Raw genomic sequence first — 21,064 nt, 5'->3', positions numbered from 1 at the left:
GAAAAATTGCTGAAACTCAGAAGATGGAATAAAAGAACCTCAGCTAAGTTACACAAGTTCCAATTCCAGTTTTCCAGATGCTAGACTTGTACCTGTTTGCACAGCTGGCAAAATGAATACCATGAATAAAGTCAATGAGGAGGAACAATATTGCCATAAGGGTAAGGTGACATCAGAGCTCACCAGAAATTACTATTAATTTTGTCTGAGCATAAACAGCACACAGACTATGAATTGACAAGCCTGGAAGAGCACCACTGATATTGAGATGCAAAAGGAATCACCGGGATCTGATCCAGCAAGTTTTGAATTTAGCTTCAGTAAGATTACACAGTGCATTCAAACTTCATTTTTAAATCATTACATTTAATATTGGTAATGATGGCACAAATATATCCTAGAGAACCCTTTCAGTGGCAAACACAGGTGGCAGCTTACATGCAGGATCACTGAAGCAAACAAGTTTGGGTATATGACAATTTTGTGCTCTTTGAATCCTCAGCACACTGGCAAGTACTTATTAATGTCCCTCAGTGTTTGTGCAAGTCCAATTCCTTTCAGTGAGTTTCCAAGTCATACTTTTAAATTCTCCTCAATATTTTGCCACACTATACCCAATATTCTACTATGAAACTTAATATGAGATAAGTAAGGGCTACCCCAAAAAAATGTCTTAAGAGACTCCATCAGAGAACACAAACTTTATGTATGACAGTCTCTAGGTCCTAGGAAATGAGCTAATTTAGCACTCTAGATCTCAAAGTGTAATTTTTTGATGGTGAGAGTCTTTGTCATGTCGAGGTACAGAAAGGGTTTACAAATGTTGTGAAAATTTTTTATGACAACATAGCAAAGAGTAATTTCCTGTAAGAATCTTCTAGTTTATTTATAGGTATTCTCTTCTCTAATTTTTAATAGAAATTTTACCAATGTAAATTAAACCTACAGAAGCAAACACCAGTCTATATTAAAATAAACTACAGCAGTCACATCCTGCATCTTCAGTGCTTCATCAAATGGTATTAACAACCATAGACAACGTCACCTAAAATGACTGTTTCAAACACTCTTTGAGCTGAATATATCTCATGGCACTCAGACACAATCAATAGCTATGAATTAATAACATTTAATCTCTTTGCTGCTGTGAGGGCATTTGTGGCCACTCCAGGGATACAGCTACAGCCTTAAAATGTAAATTTTGGTTTTAAGAATCTCTGACTCATATTCGTCCCTAATGGTCATGGTTCACTGCCATCTCACACTCAATGGGATTAAGTTTTCAAATATTTATCTTCTCACAAGGCTGACATGCAGCATATTTCAAGTCCAACAGCCAGTGTCTGGCAGAGCATCCTACACTTGGACATTTATAGAACTTTCAAAATAAGTCACAAGAACTTATTTTGTATAATGCTACTGAATTAACTAACAAATTCAGCTTACGTCCCATTTGCATCAAATGCTTTCTGGGACACCAGTTTAAGAAAGTACATTCTCCAAACTCCCCTTCAAATGCCATTTATCTCACCTGCACTCTCACTCTGGATGATCACATACTCCCGGTTTCAGGCTGTATCTCTACTTTAGGATGTTTGACTGGCATTTTCTTAAGAATATGCCTCCCAGCTGTCTGCATTATCACCATGTAATTTAGGGCAGACACTTCAAAGAGCAGAGACGTTACGCCTTTATGAATTGCAGTCACATACCACTAGTATTAGACTAAAACTGTCCCAACTTTAATTAAAATACTGTAGCTCTCCAGAGGTCATGATTATGCAGCACAGCCACAATAATCATCCTGAGTGCTGCACTTATGCACTCAGATTTGAATGGTGATGCTGATTGGGACACATTACTTCTCTATAAACAGTTGCAAAGAGAAAGACTGATGGAAAGAGATGCTACTTTCTGTTGGCAGTTTGTGCTGAAAGGCCATTATTGCACAGACAGTTTTGTAGGTTTTTAGCGTGAACCAGTTCCTCTGAAACTGGTCTGAAATGGTCCAATACTCTCAAGACTAGTTCACCACTGCTGTAGCTACAGCGTGATGATAACCCTAATCACTACAATAAATAACCTGATGTAATATTACATGTTTTAAACTTAGATGAAGCCTGACTAAGGAGACTTGGAAGATGTGTCAATATTGGCCATAAGGAAGAGCTCTCAGTGCAAGTCCCTTCACTACACGACTCCTTTGTACACCACACAGGAACACAACCCATTTCATATTTCACTGAACCCTCCTTTTTCCAAAGCCTAGATAAAGGCAGTACAGACTGGACAGCTGAATTAAAGTGTATTACTTCTCAGGGTATATAAACAATGGTGTCTGGGTAACACAGAGTTGTAGGCAGCTGCACACACCCATACTAGCCTGAACTTTAAAGTTGCATCATCACTGATCCATAAAAATTTGCACTGATTATCGCATTTATTTCTTCACTTTCTTCAGCATTCCCTCATAAGAAAAAAAAATCATTAAAAAGAACTTATATAGTAAAAAAAGACCTTCCGTTTCTTCTTCGCAACGTTTACGGCAGAGCTAATGGAAAGCAGTTAATTAGTTAAAACAAATTGTGTCAGAGGGTTAGTATTGTTGTTTAAAACATTTCAGGGAAGGCAAATCCAAAACCTTCTGTAGCCACACTCAAAACCTTTAATACGTAAGGGGAAAAAAAAAGAAAAGAAATTTAGAAGAAATCCACAATTACAATGCCACAGACAAAGAATCCATATTATCACTACGCAGAATGCACAAATGAACCAAATGCATTAGGGAAACAAAAGACAAACAAACCAAAGTGAAAACATTCAAGCTGAAAGTTAATGAAATAAGCCAGCAACCTGGAGACAAAGCTTTAACTTCCTCAAGGCTTCAGTTATACTGATGCATTTGAAGACTGCAAAGGTTTTTTCGTTTTGTTTAGATGATAAGGGATGGGCTTTTGGGAAAATTCTAATTCATCTAAGAAATATCAAATCTGAATGAAGAAAAAAAATCTGGGATGAAACTACATTTTAGAACCATTGAAAAGTACCTGAAATGGTTGCTGCTGGGATGAAAAAGCAGCAGAAACATTTGGAGGAAGCTGGGTTGCTATAGCGACAGGAGTACCAGTCTGCCCATCCTTTCCTGTCACAACCTTTACCTGAGAGAAATATTTTGGGAAAAAAAAAAGAAGGGAGAATCATTTTCTTTTTAAAAGTTTTTCTTCTTTTTTTTTTTTTTTTTTTTTAACTGTTCAACACACTCCTTTGGTACTGATGGCACCTCAGTGAAGAGGGGATAATAACTAAACCACCATCAGTGCAGCTTGGTTTGAGCACAGCCCGTTTTTAGAGTTCTGTCTAACTTTTAATAGCAGAACAGAGCACAGCCTTGACTGTTTGTAGTGACCTCTCGTCACTGGAAACCTTTTCTTCAATGCAGTTAACATAAAAGTGTGTTTTAAGTTTAATGATTGCTGCTGCTAACGGACAACAAATTAGCATGACAGACAGTTTGAACGTAAGAGAGCTTCAACATTTATTTAAGCAATGAGCACAGCCACCATTCGCTCTCCCCTCCAATTCCCAAAGAGATCAACCTTTCCAGGCAAGGGATGAAGCGTTGCTTTAGCAGAAAGTGATAAAGAGAGGGGAGGGGGAAATTAAACAGAAGACGACAAAAAAAAAAATACAAAGAAAGAACATACTCAAAAGATGTCATAATACTGCAGAAGGATTCATCACTTGAAAACACTCAAAGACTTTTGCTGTTGCGTTTTGCAGAATTCTCCAGCAGTTACAGGGACAAGTGGCTTCCACAAATAAAAGAGGATCTACCACGAGAAGGCAGTGAAGTACAGCAAACTCCAAACACCGAGAGGTAGAGCTCAGCTGATCTAAAGTGTAGCAGCACCACTGGCTTCAATGAACCTGGACAATTCACACCCACTAAAGAGCCCTCAAAATGTGCAGACGGGAGTTAAAAATACCTGGTATTTCAGCTGACAAACAGGCAACCCAACAAGAACACCTAAACAATTTGACAAAACACAAACCAGGTGAAAAAAAATACTGAATATCCACTGCCAATAAATTACAGTAACAGGCTAGCTTTTATGTTACTATATATAGGGCGAAATTATTCCTTCAAAATTATCAATAACTACCACAAGCAGAAATATATTTTTCCTAATCAGGAAGTTTAGACAACAAAGCAATGAACAAATTAAACTTCAGCTGCTAAACTGTTAAAATTTCCCACTAATTCCAACTGAAGATATGACTGCTAATGATTCACACCTAACAGTCATCAACTTTCACTTGAGGCACTCATTACTAACAGGTATTCAAAGCAATACAAGTTTCTTCACATAACAGGTTTGCTTCTTCTACAAACTGGCAGCTCTATACCCATAGAAATTTTCACAAATTTTAAAAGGTATTTCTGAGTGCCAAGTGATGCAGGGGCATCACTTCTATCTGCCCTGCTGCAACCACTTGCCATGTAGGCTCATGGGCAGGCTCTGCACCACCCACAGGGTGCAGGGGGTCAGCAGCTGCACAAACAGGTACAGACGTGCAGGAAAAGCTGCACAGCACCTTTCTGTGGCAAGCTTGTTTCAAGTCCTTTGACATTAATAAACAATGGATTCAAATTAGTTCGTAATTTAAGCACTTGGTAATGACCAGTCTGTAAGTGCTGGTTGTTCAATGGTTCAGACCTGCACAGAGCTCCAGGGCAGCCTCAGTAACCTGATGCACGACCATGGACCCTTACACATTATGATTCACGTGTTCTCTCTGATTAATTAGATTAATTCAGATTTTTTTGTTGCCACAGAAACACGGAGCTTCAGTAACACCTATCTAACCACAGTCACATGAGTCAAATACAGGTTAACCTCTTGTAACTCTTTCTGCTTGTTCTTTTTTGGTTTGTGTAAGACTAGTAAGTGAAATTTAAATGACAATTCCTAGTCATGTCCTCTCTGACAGTTTAAATCAGCTTCCACACTAATACTATCTTTATTAGTGTGCTACTAATCAGGACAATGAAAGCTCCTTTCACCTCTCTACTCTTTTCTTTCAAATACATATATCTAACAGCACACTCAAACTGACCCATCGACCCACACTACCTAGCAGAACTGCATTCTCTCAGGCCACCTATTAAATGAAAAACTGCCATACTTCATCAAGTAAAAATGATTTTTCAGGTCCTGTCACGTTCTTTAATACTTCACAATTAAGATGCTACAACTTCATTTACAATTTTATTCCAAAAACGTTAACTGACAGATTTCTTACCTCATCATTGATGACCTCGGATTGTTCTTCTTCTTCTTCCTCCTCTAGATCCAAGTCATTTTGCCTCAGGTATGCTTGGAGTGGAACACAATGTTTCTTCTTGAAAGCTAAAAAGTCCATCATATTCCCTTGAAGATGTTGCAGGAAAAACAGTTCAATCAAACATTCCTTAAAAGTTTCCTTAAGAATTTCCATCTGCTTATGGTGATGATCCAAACACAGTTTCCTCATTTGAGCAGTCTCTTGGTTGGCAGGAGGAATCTCCTCCAACTTTTTGGGTTGTTTTTTCACTGCTGTATTAGCTGTTGGAGTAAGAGGAAGACTCGACAGCCCCTGTGGCACAGTGGCCCGTGAAGGACTTGTGGGAGGAGGAGGTGATGTCATCCCAAACGCACCAGGTCCTCCAACTCCCGCTATCAATCCACCAGAAGTCCTGTCAAATCCAATGGGTCTACCCAGCTGTTGCCCTTGAAGCACTTGCTGCTGCTGTTGCATAAGCTGCCCTTGGATAATATTGCTGATTTGGGGTGGCAAGCTGGTCGTCGTAATGTGGCCTGGGCTAGTCAAGGATTGCATGTTGGCCCCGCTGGCCACGGGGCTCTGAGGGCCCAGATGGTGGATGGTGCCCCCAGACTGCGAGTGGGGCTGCGACAGCCGGCGCTCCCTCACCGTCGCCGGCGCCCCGGAGGATGGAAGCTGTACTTGTGCAGCAGCTCCTTGAGCAATCTGTGCAATTCCCGGTCCTTCCTGGTACACGAAGTGTCCCCCGTTGGAAGGGCTCAAGCTGATTTGTCTCACGAGCACACTGGCGTCCACAAATCCCCTCGTAGGGCTCTGGCTGCACATTCCCAGGCCAGGGCCCGGAGTGCCGGCCCGGACGTTGGGCAGCGTCTGCACCGGCACGGGGTTGGGCTGGGTGGGGCTCTGGGACTGCACTTGCTGGGGCAGCGGGGAAGTAACCTGGATGTAGGATGGGGATCCATGCTCGAACCGCCTCTGCTGGGGGCTGAACTGGAAGCTCGGGGACGTGGGGTTGGGCAGTGGCAGCGGGGTCAGGGTTATCTGCTGGTTTCCCGAGGCCACGGGGCCCACGTTCTGCAGAGTGATGTTCACATTCTGCCCTGCCACCGGGCTCCGGCTCATGATGAACTGCTGGATTTGGTAGCTGGGGGACTGGGGGGCAGATGGACTTGCAGAGGGTGCAAAAGAAGCTGCAGGGGACTGGGGTAGATTTGCCTGTTGTTCTTCTCCCTCACTGCCTGTGAAGGACCTGGACCTCTGGAGCTGGCGCTGGGCATTCTGAGGACCATTACCATGGTGCATTCTCACTGATCTAGGGTTTTACAGTATACTCTAAAGAAATACACAAAAGCAGAAATTCAGGGAAGGTAAAATCACTTCTGTAGCTGAAACTATCTAGTTACCATTAGAAAGACTACCTTACAGCAAGAACTTCTCTTATCCTGGTTTGCCAGTTACTTAAAATGTTTCAAATTATACAAAACCCTCAGCACAACTAAAGCTCACTTAAATCCCTCATACATGTCTCTAGTTAACAAAGTGCTATTGAATAGTTATGATATAGAATATATTATAACTATAGCATCATCATAACTACGGAATATCATAACTAAAGACTGATATGTTCCCCTTAGCTAGTTAGAATGACTTCAAATAAATAAATAAAAAAACCAACAAAGAAAACTTTTTCCCTTTTCATGGAACTTCAAGAATCAAGTCTCCAATATAAATACATCTACTCTCTTTTTTTTTTGCTTATTATTCCCAATCTTTCAGTGCTTTTAACTCTTAATACAAAGTTCCTGTAAACATAATTGTTTGCAACATATAGTTCATTGCTTCAACGGTAACTAAAAATATAAAAATGGACCAACTATTCAACTCAAAAAATGCATCATGAATAAACTCCCTACCAAATCATTCGGATGCTTGAAAAAGTACTGTACTTGATGCTTAACTCTGCCTTCTCTTTCCCTCAGAACACTTAAGAGATTAGAATTAACCAAACCTGTAATTCTTTTAAAACGCTGTTTATTCAGTCAAGCTACCCAAAACCCAAAATAAAAAACGTTCTGGCTTTCTATTTCAATCACAGACAAACAAAAATCCCACAGACAAGCGCAGACAGGTAGATTCAGGCTGGGAGTCGCACAGCAGTGACTAGCAGAAAAAATGAAACCTGGTAATTTTTTTTTTTTTTAAATCAAAGTCTCTCGCGCATTTTGAAAGCAACAGTTTCGTTTTTGGTATTTCAGCACAAACACACACATAAACAAGCGTGCTGCCTCTGCGTTCCTAACTCCGAGTTGTTTGCAAGTGGCAACAGGCAGCAGCACCGCGGAACTACTGGGAAGCACTACTGGGAAGTGCGGGATGCAGCGGGAGCTGCCCGTCCTGCTTCCCCGCTGCCCAGGCACGGAACACATCACACCTCCGCTCCCCTGTGTCCTGGGCTGTCTGCACAATCTGCTCAAGCCCTGGGGATGGAGATACTCCCTTCCTTGCCGCGGGAAAGTGCCGGCTGCCCGGGAAGGTGCAGCAGGGCAGCGCTGTCACAGAGCTGACAGCAGTGACAGGAGGGGCCGAGAGCTCGGGACCTCCCGTGCCAGGGGCTCATCCCGGTGGGTTCCGCTCTCCTGCCCAGGGGCTCATCCCGGCGGCTCCCGGCTCTCCTGCCGCGGGGCTCATCGCGGTGGGTCCCGCTCTCCTGCCCAGGGGCTCATCCCGGTGGGTCCCGCTCTCCTGCCGCGGGGTTCATCCCGGTGGGTCCTGCTCTCCTGCCCAAGTGTTCATCCCGGTGGCTTCTCGCCTCTCCCGCTCCCCGGAGCTCAAATCCGAGCGAGCTCCGTCCGCAGAGCGGGAAGGAAAAAAAAAAATTCCACTCCTTACAGGCCCTTTTTCCACGAGATTTAACAACAGCGCAATTCTTGGCGGTGTTGTGGCTCTTTCGCAGCGCCGACACCAAATAATTAAGATTCAAACGATACCAACCTACCGCCAGCAACAAGCTCCCATTATTCTAATTACTCGCACCTCGCCAACACTCACGGCTCCAGCGAAAACATCTAATTAATTACAGGCCGATAAGGGGAGGTCCCGGAGCAGAGAATCGCCTTTTGTGTGCGCGGAGCGGGGCCGCCCGGGCCCCGGGCGAGCACCGGCCCCGCCGCCGCCGCCGCTCCCCCCGCCGCGCCCGGCCCTGCCCGCGCCCCCCCTCGCGGCCGCCCCCCGAGGCTCGGAGGGGGATCGGGGAGGCTGTGGGGACCCGTACCGGCCGCGCCGAGGCCCCGCGGGCCGCACTCACCGCACTCCCCGCGGGCCCCGGGCAGGACGCGCGGGCGGGGCCGCCGCCACCAGCGCCGCCACTACACGGAGCGGGCCCGCCGCGCCTGCGCACGGCCCCACGCACCGCCCGCGCATGCGCCGCCCGCTGCGCCTGCGCAGCAGGGAGGGTGTGTGAGGGCTCCTGTCGTCCCCCCCCGCGTATGTCGCGATAGGAACGAGAGTCGGCGGCAGGACGGACAAACTCGTGTTTATTGATAGCGGAGGGGAAGTACTTCTGTGCAGGCAGGGCTGTCCTTCAGGATTTGGTGTAAAAGTCCACAACACCTGCGAGCTCCAGAGAAGGGCGACGAGGCTGGTGAGGGGACTGGAGCACAAGTCCTGGGAGGAGAGGCTGGCCTGAGGGAGCTGGGGGGGCTCAGCCTGGAGAGGAGGAGGCTCGGGGAGGACCATGAGTCTGCTCCCATCCCAATGGTACCACTGAAAATAGGCTCCAAGTATTGGCTTCCATTTTCCTAACTGGAAAAAAAAAAAGAGAATCCCACCCAAGTTGTTACAAACACTCTTGACTGGTCATTAGGAGGCAGGCTTGGGTCCTGCACAAGTAGTCAAAGGGAAAAAGAGACAATCCAAATCTGACAAAACTTAAGGAATGCTGTGAATAGTCATTTAATGGTTAAGAAGAAACAGATCCTAGTCCTTGTAAGAAAAATCACAAGTATCTGCAAAGCACAGGGCTGTAAACTGGTTTTATATCACTTTATATATCATGAAGTGCATTTAGTCCAATATACTTTACAATCCTCAGGAGAACATTTGGTGACTTAAGTGCTTTGGTACATGAACAGATCTATCAACAAGCTCAAATTACCTCCCAGGAGCGTTTCAATATTTCAGTTTGCACAGAACTCTTCAATGTAAATAGATTGGAAATAAGGTACTTCATGAAAGCCACTTGGTTGTTGCACAGGAAATTCCAAATATTTCTGAAGGTTTCCATAAAACAAGAGAAGTCACCATACCTGACCCACCAAGCTAGCCAGCTGTTCTAACTGAGAAGGAACCATGGTGTTTCTTGAATCATACAGCTCTGAATCTGTGTCATTTCTTAGCTCAGACAGTGTCTCTTCTGTAAACTTTCTAGAATCCTCATTTCCACATTCAGAGCAAAGAACCTTATGGAAACATGTTTTCAAGTATTCAATAAGACAGTGTATGATGTCAAAAATTATTTCAACATCCTAAAATCGAGTTTAGAAAAGTCAGATTACAGATATATTTGACAGCTTTTGCTACAGCAGATGTTGTTTTTGATTGATTAAAACAATGTCAATAATAGAGTAAAATTGTCATTGGAACAACTTTTATTTCTAGATAGTTATCTTCCTATTTTCTATATGAGCTAAAAATTCAGGATCTCTACTGACTTTAACACATATCACTGGCTCCCAAACAAGTATAGAAATAAATATAGAACTACGCATTCAAAATTCTGATCTAGAAAAACACTTTTTTTAATGTATCATTAAGTAACTGCTCACATTCTTAATGTTATAGTACCTGAGATAAAAAGTCTGTTGAACAATCGTCTCCCCGAGCAGCCAGTTCTTGAATCAAATGTTTAATACCTTTTTTCAACAGCCTCTCTTCGACAGAATTACCACTTACAAGCCTGTAAAACAAAACAAAATGCTGTTGCCTATAAAACAGTGATCCTCTGTGAAACCCAACTGTTTCATGTCTCATGCTCCACAGTGACAGCAGTGAGCACCAACACTCATTTAGAGTCCATCAGGTGTTTTCATAGGAAGTTCTGTATTTGACTCTTAGTTTTTTAGAGGAAAGCTTTCTTTATACACCTGATTTCATATTTTCAGAACACCATGTTCTTTTAAGCTCTTGTTTTCAAAATGAGCAATAAACAGATTGTCTTCTATACATCTGGATTTAACAAAAAATACAAGAGCAGGGTATTTGCTGAGACTGTCTGCTCTGCACACCCACCTGGCCTGTGGTGAGGTGAGCAAGAGCTCCCCTGTGCTCTCAGCACAGCCTTCCAAGGAAAGAAACTGTCACTTGAGAGAAGCTTTCAAATACATCTTCCAACAACACAAACATCAGCATCTCATCGCCAGTGGATTTCAAATCCAGTGATAGATCAAGTAAGGCATTTCTTGTTTATCAGGAGCTGAAAACACCCATATTTGTTTTGACTGTCCCAACACAGAAGTCCAGATGGTTTGTAAGATGAAAGTGGGAGGGAAAGACAGGAACAGAAGAAACAGTAAGGAAGAGGACAGAATTTTCATTTTTCCCTCTAGTCTGAAGGGGAGATGTATGATATATCTTTAAAGGGATCTCAGAAGACCAAATGACTTGAACTAGTTTCACCCAAAATCATCTTCCCTCTATTTTCAATTTTAAAACACCAATACTATTTCTTAGCATAAGTCACCTGTATATGTGGATATCTCTGCCTCTTGCAATTTTAGCACACCATTCCTCAGCCTTTGTGTCCACCAGCAGATCCAAATCAGTGTCATAGAAGACAACAGTGCTCACATCCATGTGACTGACACCTGTGGAAGGAGTGTGGGAAGAAAGGATAGCACAGAAGATCCTCTTGTGTTGGTTGAAGTTTTTTATGGATTCCTAAAATGGGGAAAATAAGCAGCTTAATTAGGAATTCGCATTAATTAAGAATAAATCTCCGCACAAACTTTTTTAACAAAATGAGAAGATTGGAAAAATTGCTTTCTTATAACTTCCCCAACCTACATTAAGCATGCAAACGTTTTAAGGGATCTGACTGCCCACATTACAGATCCACACGATTCAAAATTAATTTGTCTACCATTAAAACTATTAATTTATGGTCCAGTCAGCCAGATAAAAATCTAAAGATCTATTACAGTAATCACATTATGTCCTCTGACTAAGCACACCTGACTGAGTTATTGTATCCTGTACGTGCTTCCTCATTTTTTTTGTCTGTTGACTAAATTGAATCCCTTCTTTTGTGCTGCCTTGCGTTGCTTTAGGGCAAAGTATTCTTTAATATAGCATCTGACAGAAAGCATAATGATACAATTTGAAATAGAAAATGATAATAATTTAACTATATTGTTAATGTTTGCTCAAACTGTAGGCCCCAGAGGATACAGAGAATCTTACTGGGGAGGGAAATGAGCATACTTTCAATTTATCCTCAGGCAATGCCAGGGCACTCTACAGAAAATAAAAGCCCCTGGAGTAAGGCTGAGGAAGTGCCAACATAAAAACAGCAACTACACTTCAAGTACTAACAATGCAAATAGCTACAGATAATGATAGCAAAAGCAGTTAATCAAAATGCTATTGTGAACTAAAACATCTGCATTTCAAGCACAAATTACTCATAAACATAGGACAACTAGTGCCATACTTCTTGGAAAAACTCTGGATGCCTCATCAAATAGTAATACGACTGATATATTTCATATATAATTACATATTTGTGCTCCAGCTACATACATAATTTGCTTCAATAAGCAAGGGAATTATGCAAATGAATTTTGCAAATGTATTAGGCTTCCCTTTAGCACTTTCCCTCCCACTATGAACATCTATTAACTATTAGCTCGAGTAAGAGATCCTCTTACCAGATAATGCCAGCTGTGAGCACCACTCTCACCAACTCGTACGTACGTGAGGAGATGGAGGTTCAGGAAAAGCTCCAGGATATCAAGCATTGGAATCACCTGTGTCCATATCAGCACACGCTCTCCTCTTGCTTTCAGCTTCCGAAGCAAGGCAGCCAGAGCTTCCATCTTGCCTGTTTATGAAACCAGAACCTGCAGGTCCCACTCAACCATTAGAGAAAGCCCAGGTAGAGCCAGGGGTAGGTTTTTAATACCTGAGTCCCACTGCACCAGTCGGGGATCTGGAAACTGCACAAAACGAGGCCTTGCTGTCTGCTGCACTGAGTGGGAGTAGGGAAGGAGCTGTTCCTTGAGATTAGACTTCAAGAGCTTCATTCCATGGGTATATGTGTGAGGAGGATGGGTCACATACAAACGTGGAGGAGCGACAGCTACAGCTGGCAACACGCAGAGATCTCTGTAAAACAACCCAAAACTTTATGATAGTAATTCTTAACTGCTTGGGCTATTAACAGCTCAAAAACAGTCATAAAGAAGATGTTTGCATAGAAACATAAAGCACCTGGCTAAGGGCAACTGAAAGTAAATCAGTGTGTGAAGTTTTATGTTAGCATCAAGTAAATGCTAAAAAACACTCAAGAGGAAATTACCACTATCCATAAGGTTATCAAGATAAGTTTACTACACCTCCTACTTTTTTGTCAGTATTAACAGAACAAATACAAGATAAGTCAAAGTAGAATTGCTACATAACTAATGACAATTGCCATGGAACTATTTAAGATCTTAAAATGATCTAAAATTACACATCTGGGATACAAATAGATTCAGCATAAAGGAATTTAGCCTGCAAAAAGAATAAAACAGGGCAGCTTATTTATCACTTTTGGCATTTTACAGTACTTCACATAACACCCTGTGTTGGAGGGTAGCATACACCCATCAAATCCGTGCACAGACTGCAGATGAATTTGTCTCAATTACCTCATAATAAGATCCTTCAGGGCTATCTGTTGCTGCTTCACTGTCAGAATGAGTTCCTGCAGTGGATCCTTCAGAACCTCTGCAGTACTGGGATAGGGAAGGCAATCTGCAAAGCCAGCCCAGCACCACTTGTTAATCCTGGCAGAAAAGTGCTGAGATTTTTCTTTCACTGATCCAAGAGCAAGTTTCCAACAGGTCTCTGCCATACAGGGGGGTTCTGGAGCAACGATGCTCATTCCAAGAATATATTTTGTCCAGGTGTTCCTTCAGTTGTCTTTTTTCTTCTAGGATACCCTTTAAATTCAAAATTCTTTTCTGAATCTATTTTGACCAGATAAAGCTTATACAAGAAAAAAAAAAAGAAATTTATGCAAAACGAAGTAGAAAATAAGGATAATTCAGATAATACAAAAGTTGTGTGAATAATACAAAAGTTGTGTGAAAGGAGAAGAGAGCAGGAGAAAAGCTGATAATTAGTATTTGTGATACAGGGACAGATGTTAGGTTTGGTATTGTAATGCAAAATAAATCTGCTTTCCTACTCTATGCCTACTGGCAAAAATGTAATGGGACTTTCAAGCAACTATTGGAGAGTCCACGAGTACAGATGGATCAGACTGGGAAATTACAATATTCTAAATGCTTTAAATATTAAAGCTTTGACTATTTCACACACATGAATCTTGTAAACTATATATTGTTCATGATCAAGTACATACTTATGATATAAAGAGTTAGCACACTACCTGAGTCGGACACGAAAGTGTAGATGCTGATTTAGGTTTAGTACTCAGGTCATCCACTGTCTCATTAATAAATTCATTTGTTTTTCCAGGAAAGCAGCAAGACAAGAAAAAAAAAATAATTTCACAGACACATGATATTACAACATGAAGATAATTATAGATTCTAGAATTTTGATTTCTAAATGGTTAAAAAGTTAAAAAAAAAAGATTTTAAAAAAAAGATAAATACATGAATTGAATCATGTAGCACCTTACCTTGATGCTTCAGAGACTGTCTGTCAATAAGTTGACAGAATTGACTGTAGGACACAGTAAACATTTTCCCTCTAAACTGTAATGTTACAGGCTTCTCTGCCTCAGCAATCCTCTCTTGTGCTCCAGCTGTGGAAGCCATGAGTAAAGTTTTGCTGGCTGTGAAGACAAAAGAGGTACAAAGGTAAAAAGAAGAATTTCCTCACTGTACACTGCAGGATTTCAGTGCTTATCCCATCCACACAGTGTGGGACACTGGATTGCTATTGAAAGGCAGCTTGACTCCAGACATAACTCTTACACTGCACTTAACTGCAAACAGACTGGATCTCCCTCTAATACTGCCAATTTTGGGGTGAAAACTAACCACAGAATAAGAGATCTTTTGCTGCACAATTCATTTTTAGCAATGAAAGACAACAAACACAACTGCCAGTGAAATTTCCAGTGTTTTCACAATAGTATTGTTCTGTTTATGAAGGACAAATAGACTATAAGGGATTTTATTTTGATTTTGTGAGGAAAGTCCTGTTAGAAACCTGCTAATGGAACTTGATACACAAACACATGGAGTACAACCTCATTTCTTCCCCATATTCAAACAATATTTAAAAAAAAAAAAGAGAGCAAACCAGAAAGCAATGGTTTATTTTACATACAACACACCTTTCCTATGCTGATTTGTTTGAGAACAGGGCAAGGGGTTGTAGTCTTTGTATTTTCTCATGATGATCTGCCATTGCTGCTGTGTCCACTGTCTGCTGCACCTGAGACCTTGAGAAGTCTTTAGTCCTACCCTCAGGTTTCTGTCCATACTGCACTGGTGTAAATAACCTAAAAATTAACAGATGATCTTTCTACACATTCAACAAAACATACACTAGGAAGCTGTTAATCCATTCATCCCAATACAAAAAATCAAGATCTAAGGCAAATACTTATTTTGAGTCAGTAATCTGAGCTTGAAGAGGCACCCAAATGGAGAGCATAGGGCAGGAGGGATTCTGCTTCCCTCAACATGGAGAAGAAACACAATATACTGTAAAATGCAAATGCTCTGAGGCTCCAGTCCTCACTGAAAGATTACGTGGAAGGGGCAGGACAGAGCTCCCATATCCTTTAATCATCTTTGGAGGCTGGACACAGCAAGAGAGCTCCCAAAAAGAGTCAAACTTCTTAATGGAGCAAAGCCTTAACTATGGATATGGGGTTAAAAACACTGCAGTTGTAAAAGCTGACTTCACAGTAACGGTTTAGTGTGTGCTGCTTCCAGGAAACCAAAGATGTCTAGATAGGAAAAGAACAAGTTCTTTATCTACTTCACATATATATTTCAGCTATTCCTTCCAATTCTTTAATTTCATTAACTGTCAATGCTCCCTTCTGGCAGAATGGCCTAATAAAACTAGTGCAGGACATCCTCATTGTCACCTGTCACAGCCACATGTCACACAAGCTGTCTTGGGCTTCACTAACCATACTCTGCTTTTATCAGGTTAATTTATTGTAAAATTTAAGGCTACATTGCTCTACAGCAAAATTACATTTGCTCCAAGACTCAGAAATGAGCCCTCCCAACTGCTCTTCACAGAGTCATCAGCAATAAACAAATAAGCTCAAAATTTAACAGAATGTCTTTTCCTCCCCCAGGAAAAAAAAATTAAAAATTCTTTAAGTGCTTTGCGAGTAGGTCTTAGATTTAAAATTAACTAGGAGAAGATTTAATTATTCTGTTTAGGAAACTCTACTGCAGAAGTCACTTCCACTGTTTGATCAAAACCACAAGAGACTTCAACTCTATTGAGTGTGTCAGAAAAGATCAAGACTGAGCCTTCACAAATGAAAAGAACTATTAAGTGGTAAATATCACTGTGCTTTCCCTCAGAAGGCTGGCACACAGTGATCAGTCTGTAAACAAAAGATACCAAGAGAAACAAATAATTCTGATTTAATCCCCTCAGCCCTCATAAATATTACTCATTTCCACCTGTTACTTAAAATAAATCAATCAACAAACAAATAAATAAATCACCAGAACACCACATACCTGTTTGGTTTGAGCTTCACTGGCTCAAGTCTGGGTGTTGAAGGGGAGCAATAGATCTCTTCAATAAGCTTTCTAGTTACCTTCAGTTTTGGCAGTATTTGTGCCTCATAGCAAGTAATTTGGTTTTCCATCCCAATCACATCGAAGAGAGACCGGTCTGCATGCTTAAGTTATTAAAAAAAAAGAAAAAAAAAAACACAAAGTGAAGAAACATTTTACTACCATTCAGTTGCAGTTAAAAAAAATAATGGTAATAATTCCCCATTATCTGAGAATGACTGAAAAGCTCACAGCTGATGGCAGAGCTAAAGTGAAACCTGGAAGAGCCAAGTGTCATGTGACTGTTCAGAGAGCAGCTGCCCTTACTTTAAAAGGTTTCAACAACCTACACCACGAAAATGGAGCATTATGCTCATGTTACCAGGAGTCAAAAACAGGGCAGAACCCTCAAATTACAATCCTTTGTAGAACTGGTGTTCCTGATCCCCCATTCCCACCCTGACACATTAACCCCATTTCCTTCACAAGCCTTTGATGCTCACCCTGTCCCCCCACCCCCAAATGATTTTTCCAACAGGCTTAAAGAAGAAACTATTTGAATTTCGCAGGACACACAGTGCTACTTTTTTTAGCTTTATCCAGTCTCTCTTAAGCCTCTAATATTGCTGAAATCACTAGCAAAAAAAAACAAACAGACAACAGTTAAAGCAAAACTGGAATCTGATACAGCTTCTCATCTCCAGGGCTGTTCACAGCTTAACTATGCCTTTACTGCTCCTCAGGTCATGATAAGCAGTTCAGGTTAATTGGGAAATTTCAGGAAAACCAGAAAACGTTACAAAATAGTCTCACTTTCTTTGACAAGGATAGCAAATTCCCAGCATACCTACTAAGTTCAGTACTAGCACAAAGTCAATGGTTATTTACGGCGGATTATTGGGATGGGGGAGACCTCCAGGCCTTAGGCTGCCAGCCCCATGACCTGAGAGGTGAATGCCCTTCCCCTCACCCCTGCAAGTGGTCCGGGACCCCGCAAGGAGCACACACAGACCACCTGGGAGGGACGGAGGAAAGAGGAAGTTTATTGTGGGGTCGGGGTTTATAAGGCTTTTAGGAGGGTCAGAGGGGACCAATCACAAGTTCAGGGTCACACAGAAATAACCATCAGGTAAAGGGTCAAACAGCCAGTAGGAAGGGGTTAACAAAGGAACAATGAGAAACACCTCAGGACACCTTCCCAGGACACCTTGTGTGAGACAATAGCTTCACAGGGGGTGTCGGGGAGAGGGAGACAGTGACACTGCAGAAAATACAAAAAGCCCATTTTGAAACATGTTTAAACCACAGTAAAAACTTCTGTCTCCATAACGTTTGAGCTATTTTCCTCACCAGTCCATCTCTGACAGGACTTTTTCCATCCTGCATATGGCAAATCCATTGCCACAGTTATTCGCTGCAGAATTTCATTTTCCTTCGAGTAAACATAATTAAACTCATGTTTCCTACTGCACAACACAAAAACAAGACAGAGACACTGTGAAAAATGGTACATGGATAATCAACAGAAATTATTATCCAATCCTTGTAAACATTCTACAGTTTGAAGTTGCACTTTGTTAAAAGATAATGAATAATGAGTTTTGTGCAGATTTATGTAAAGTCTCTGAAGGACTTTATAAGGCAGCAGTATGATGAAAAATCAGTAGAGAAGCTTGGGATGCAGTGGTACTCGAGAACTTTTATGTTTTTCCTCCTAAAATATAGTACCTCTAGATCTCATCAGAAGTGCAGGGCTGATTCAGTGAGAAATTTCACAGAATTTAAATACTCTGCCAGATGGCACATGGACAGAACTCTCTGAGAAGTTCATATAAAAAGATATTTAGCTTCTGGCATTTTTATTAACACATGTAAGCATCCTGCAACTGCTGGCAAGCAAGCACAAGCAGAGCTAATTTTCTTTGTGATTCCTCCCCCCTTATTCTAAACAGGCTGCATAAAAAGTTAAAATAATGGATTCTGTTTAATTAAACCTCCTTCTAGGATTTCATTACAAGAACAAATGCTCTCTTCCCTAGAGAACGTGCCTGATTCCTTCTCATTCCTTTTCTTTCTTCAGGAAAAATCATTTGTGTCTGCAGCACTAATTAAAACCAAATGAGAGACACAGGTATCTACAGAGCACTCTAAATTTAAATGAACACGAAGTTTTACTGTAAAGAAAGATTTATACCCAGCTGTGCTATACCATAGCTATATGAAGAAAATTATCAGGCTTGGCAAAGTCATCTGCATAAACTACTGAAATTATTTGCTCCTTTCTCCCCACGTTGGAGTAATAAATTCTGCCATCCACAAAGTCTGCACACAAAACACAAAGGTCAACACTGCCAGGGCACAGGGAGGGGTAAACACGCTGTTCCCTCTTGCTGCACCTATAATTCACTTACCTGCAGCCTTCCACACACACCTGGCACTTATTTTGAGGAATGCAATGCATTTGATCCAACAAAAATGAAAATCCAGCACAACAATACTTAAACTGAGAGTTGGGCAGACATTGCAAATGATATAAATGAACAGATATGTTCTTCACAGAAGTAAAAGTTCAAGGGAAAGTAGAGTGCCAAAAATTAATCTTAGACTTCTAATGAGACAGATTTACCATTCTGATTCTGAGGATACTCTCTTCCCAGTTTCAGACTATTTAATGGTGCAGAGCAGATGACAACAGCAATTCTAATGCACAAAAACCAGCCTTCAAAGCCACAGACAACATAATATGCAAATCTGACACCTGTTGTGGTGAGGGAACTGGAGCTGGGACCACAACCACATGCTTCTTACCCCAGCCTGCTGGTTGTACCTGCTGAGGAAAAGCTGGGTTCCTGCTGTGTGGATCAGGGAAGGAATTATGCAAACTTGGCAAGTTTGGTCCATTTTGCTGTTGGTCTCCCTCCTGGCTAATCTGTTGAGCCACTTGAGGAACAGGAGGCATTCCACCTGCAGAGAGACTTATAAAAACTGGAATTTCAGTAAATAAAATAGTGAAATAACAAAACAGTGCCGAAGAAAGTGGCAATACAGGCTGTTACATGGCTGGTCAAATCAACTTCCCACCACACCCCAATACAACTGCCTGCCTGAAAGCTCTGAAGGTGTGAATCAATCAGAATGCCAGCCCAGGATGTACTTACTTGCTCTTCAACCTGGCAACACCGAGATCTTTGTTAACAACATCCTACAGAAGGCTGGCAACTACACAACCAATCATTATCACGGTATCAAATGACCAAAAGGGAAAAATTTCATGCAAAAACATTAATTAAGGAAAGCAACAAATTAGGCTCAGAGGGTGCAAATTTAAACCCAGTGCATGGAAAATGAGATGTGCAGCACTCACTAAGATTTCCAAGATTTTCTCCAGAGGGTTTTTAAAAAGTGTAATAATTGGTATTAGATATAATGGTACAATTACAGAAAAGCTCATTAAAGCAATTATCTTTAATTACAAAGCTTAAAACTTACATTTAATCGTAAATCGTTAATATATGTACTAAATGTACCAGCATTATTTTAAAGACTGTGACTTTTTTTTTAAACTTTTGTCAGAACTAATTAGATGTCTCTGTGAAGAGCTATTTTTGAAACAAAATAAAGTTAACCTAACAAAGTATCTCATTATCAGTAAAGCAGTGCATTGGACTAACACTCCCAAAGCTCCATCCACACTTATGTCTGATTTAACTTCTACGTTATTTTGCTATGAAATGGTTTTTATGATCACAGAATTGCTTCCTGCCCAACTATAAAGGGAGTTGATCTCAATGGTCACTGACCTTTTAAGTCACATTAATCACTTGAATTCTATTGTCCCAGCAGATTTATCCAACTGCTTTACTTCTGGCAGTCAGACACGGAGGGTTCCTGCAGCACATCCTGGGTGTGTCTGTACTCTGAAGACAACTCAGGAGGGTCAACAGGTGCTTTAGTTTCTGTCCAGCCCTCGGACTCGTGATGACCAACCCCGCAGTCAGCGCAGGGACAGAGAGAGGCCGGTGCTGTCACACAGGGGAGACGACAGAACCTGCAACAACAGGCTGGAGTCACTCGTGCCTTTTACAGACCTTCGGTTTCACAGAGCAGCGAGGCGGGATGGTTCACCCTGTAAGGACATTATGGACCGTACAGCACTCACGGGAACCCAGCGGGGTGTAAATGCTGCCTCGGGAACGCGGTACCGCCCGCGCCGGCTGAGCTCCAGTGCAGAGCCGAGGGATCTGACCGGACAAGGGACCTGACCGTGCAAGGGCCGCGCATCACCAGCCCTGCCCTGCCCGCCTGCGCCTTTCCCGGCAGGAATATCCCGAAGGACCCGCACGGCGGAGCTGTGGGTGCCCCGGGGAGGACGGAGGGAGTTTGTTCATCGCCCTCCATCTCCCAGAAGAGAGGGAAGGGGCTCTGAGGCGGAGCTGGGCAGCACCGGGGAGCCCACCTCGGGACTGCCCTCCTCCCCTGCGGCCCCCCGGCCCCTCCGCGCACCACCAGCCGTGTCCCGCACCGCCCGGCACCCGCAGACCCCGCCGGGTGTCCCACGGCCCCGCCCCGCACACCCCGACCGACCCCGCACACCCTGACTGACCCCGCATACCCTGTACCACCCCCGCACACCCTGACCACCCCCGCACACCCTGTACCGCCCCCGCACACCCTGTACCACCCCTGCCACACCCTGACTGACCCCCCATACCCTGTACCACCCCCGCACACCCTGTACCACCGCCGCA

The 21,064-nt window shown here is 42.4% G+C and overlaps 2 protein-coding genes and 1 non-coding gene across 14 annotated transcripts in view; all 3 read right to left on the bottom strand.

Moving 5' to 3' along the window:
• LOC113994209 (E1A-binding protein p400) overlaps positions 1-8,709 on the bottom strand; it is a 46,764-nt gene extending 38,055 nt beyond the window's left edge. For 9 of the 12 annotated variants that reach the window (XM_039378891.1, XM_039378892.1, XM_039378894.1 and 6 more), the window contains exons 1-3: positions 8,630-8,709; positions 5,305-6,657; positions 3,048-3,158 (exon numbers count right to left, since the gene is read on the bottom strand). In XM_039378891.1, coding sequence (XP_039234825.1) covers positions 3,048-3,158; positions 5,305-6,627 — 1,434 coding nt within the window. In that variant the 5' untranslated portion in view covers positions 6,628-6,657; positions 8,630-8,709. Of the gene's footprint in view, positions 1-3,047; positions 3,159-5,304; positions 6,658-8,358; positions 8,430-8,629 lie in introns of those variants that run through there. The other 3 variants (XM_039378897.1, XM_039378898.1, XM_027732964.2) reach the window with 2 other exon arrangements.
• Positions 8,626-20,809, bottom strand: LOC113994262 (E1A-binding protein p400-like). Its single transcript, XM_027733122.2, has 13 exons — positions 20,117-20,809; positions 19,125-19,291; positions 16,278-16,441; positions 14,897-15,064; positions 14,234-14,389; positions 13,979-14,038; positions 13,233-13,572; positions 12,503-12,705; positions 12,249-12,421; positions 11,063-11,259; positions 10,168-10,279; positions 9,630-9,782; positions 8,626-9,126 (listed from the first exon to the last, which is right to left on the bottom strand). The coding sequence occupies exons 7-13, from the start codon at positions 13,466-13,468 to the stop codon at positions 8,626-8,628; spliced, it is 1,575 nt and encodes a 524-aa protein (XP_027588923.2). The 5' UTR covers positions 13,469-13,572; positions 13,979-14,038; positions 14,234-14,389; positions 14,897-15,064; positions 16,278-16,441; positions 19,125-19,291; positions 20,117-20,809.
• On the bottom strand, positions 11,736-11,874 carry LOC113994296. The gene has a single exon (XR_003543007.1). It is a non-coding gene; the product is annotated as a small nucleolar RNA SNORA49 (small nucleolar RNA).
• Positions 20,810-21,064: the final 255 nt, after the last annotated feature.

Source organism: Pipra filicauda, unplaced genomic scaffold, assembly GCF_003945595.2.
Source record: "Pipra filicauda isolate LSUMZ 115617 unplaced genomic scaffold, ASM394559v2 scaffold14_size4853619_pilon, whole genome shotgun sequence".
NCBI lineage: Eukaryota > Metazoa > Chordata > Aves > Passeriformes > Pipridae > Pipra > Pipra filicauda.
The sequence above is the reverse complement of the archived record's forward strand: the minus strand, read 5'-3'. Positions and strand labels throughout refer to the sequence as shown.

What these genes read in the sequence shown, in the direction of transcription:
- LOC113994262 (XM_027733122.2), bottom strand. Translation starts at nt 13,468, where the DNA reads ATGAGCATCGTTGCTCCAGAACCCCCCTGTATGGCAGAGACCTGTTGG. An exon ending in CTGAAGGATCTTATTATGAG is followed by an intron (nt 12,706 to 13,232) that starts GTAATTGAGACA and finishes GTTGTTTTACAG; the next exon opens with AGATCTCTGCGTGTTGCCAG. An exon ending in ACTGGTGCAGTGGGACTCAG is followed by an intron (nt 12,422 to 12,502) that starts GTATTAAAAACC and finishes TTTCATAAACAG; the next exon opens with GCAAGATGGAAGCTCTGGCT.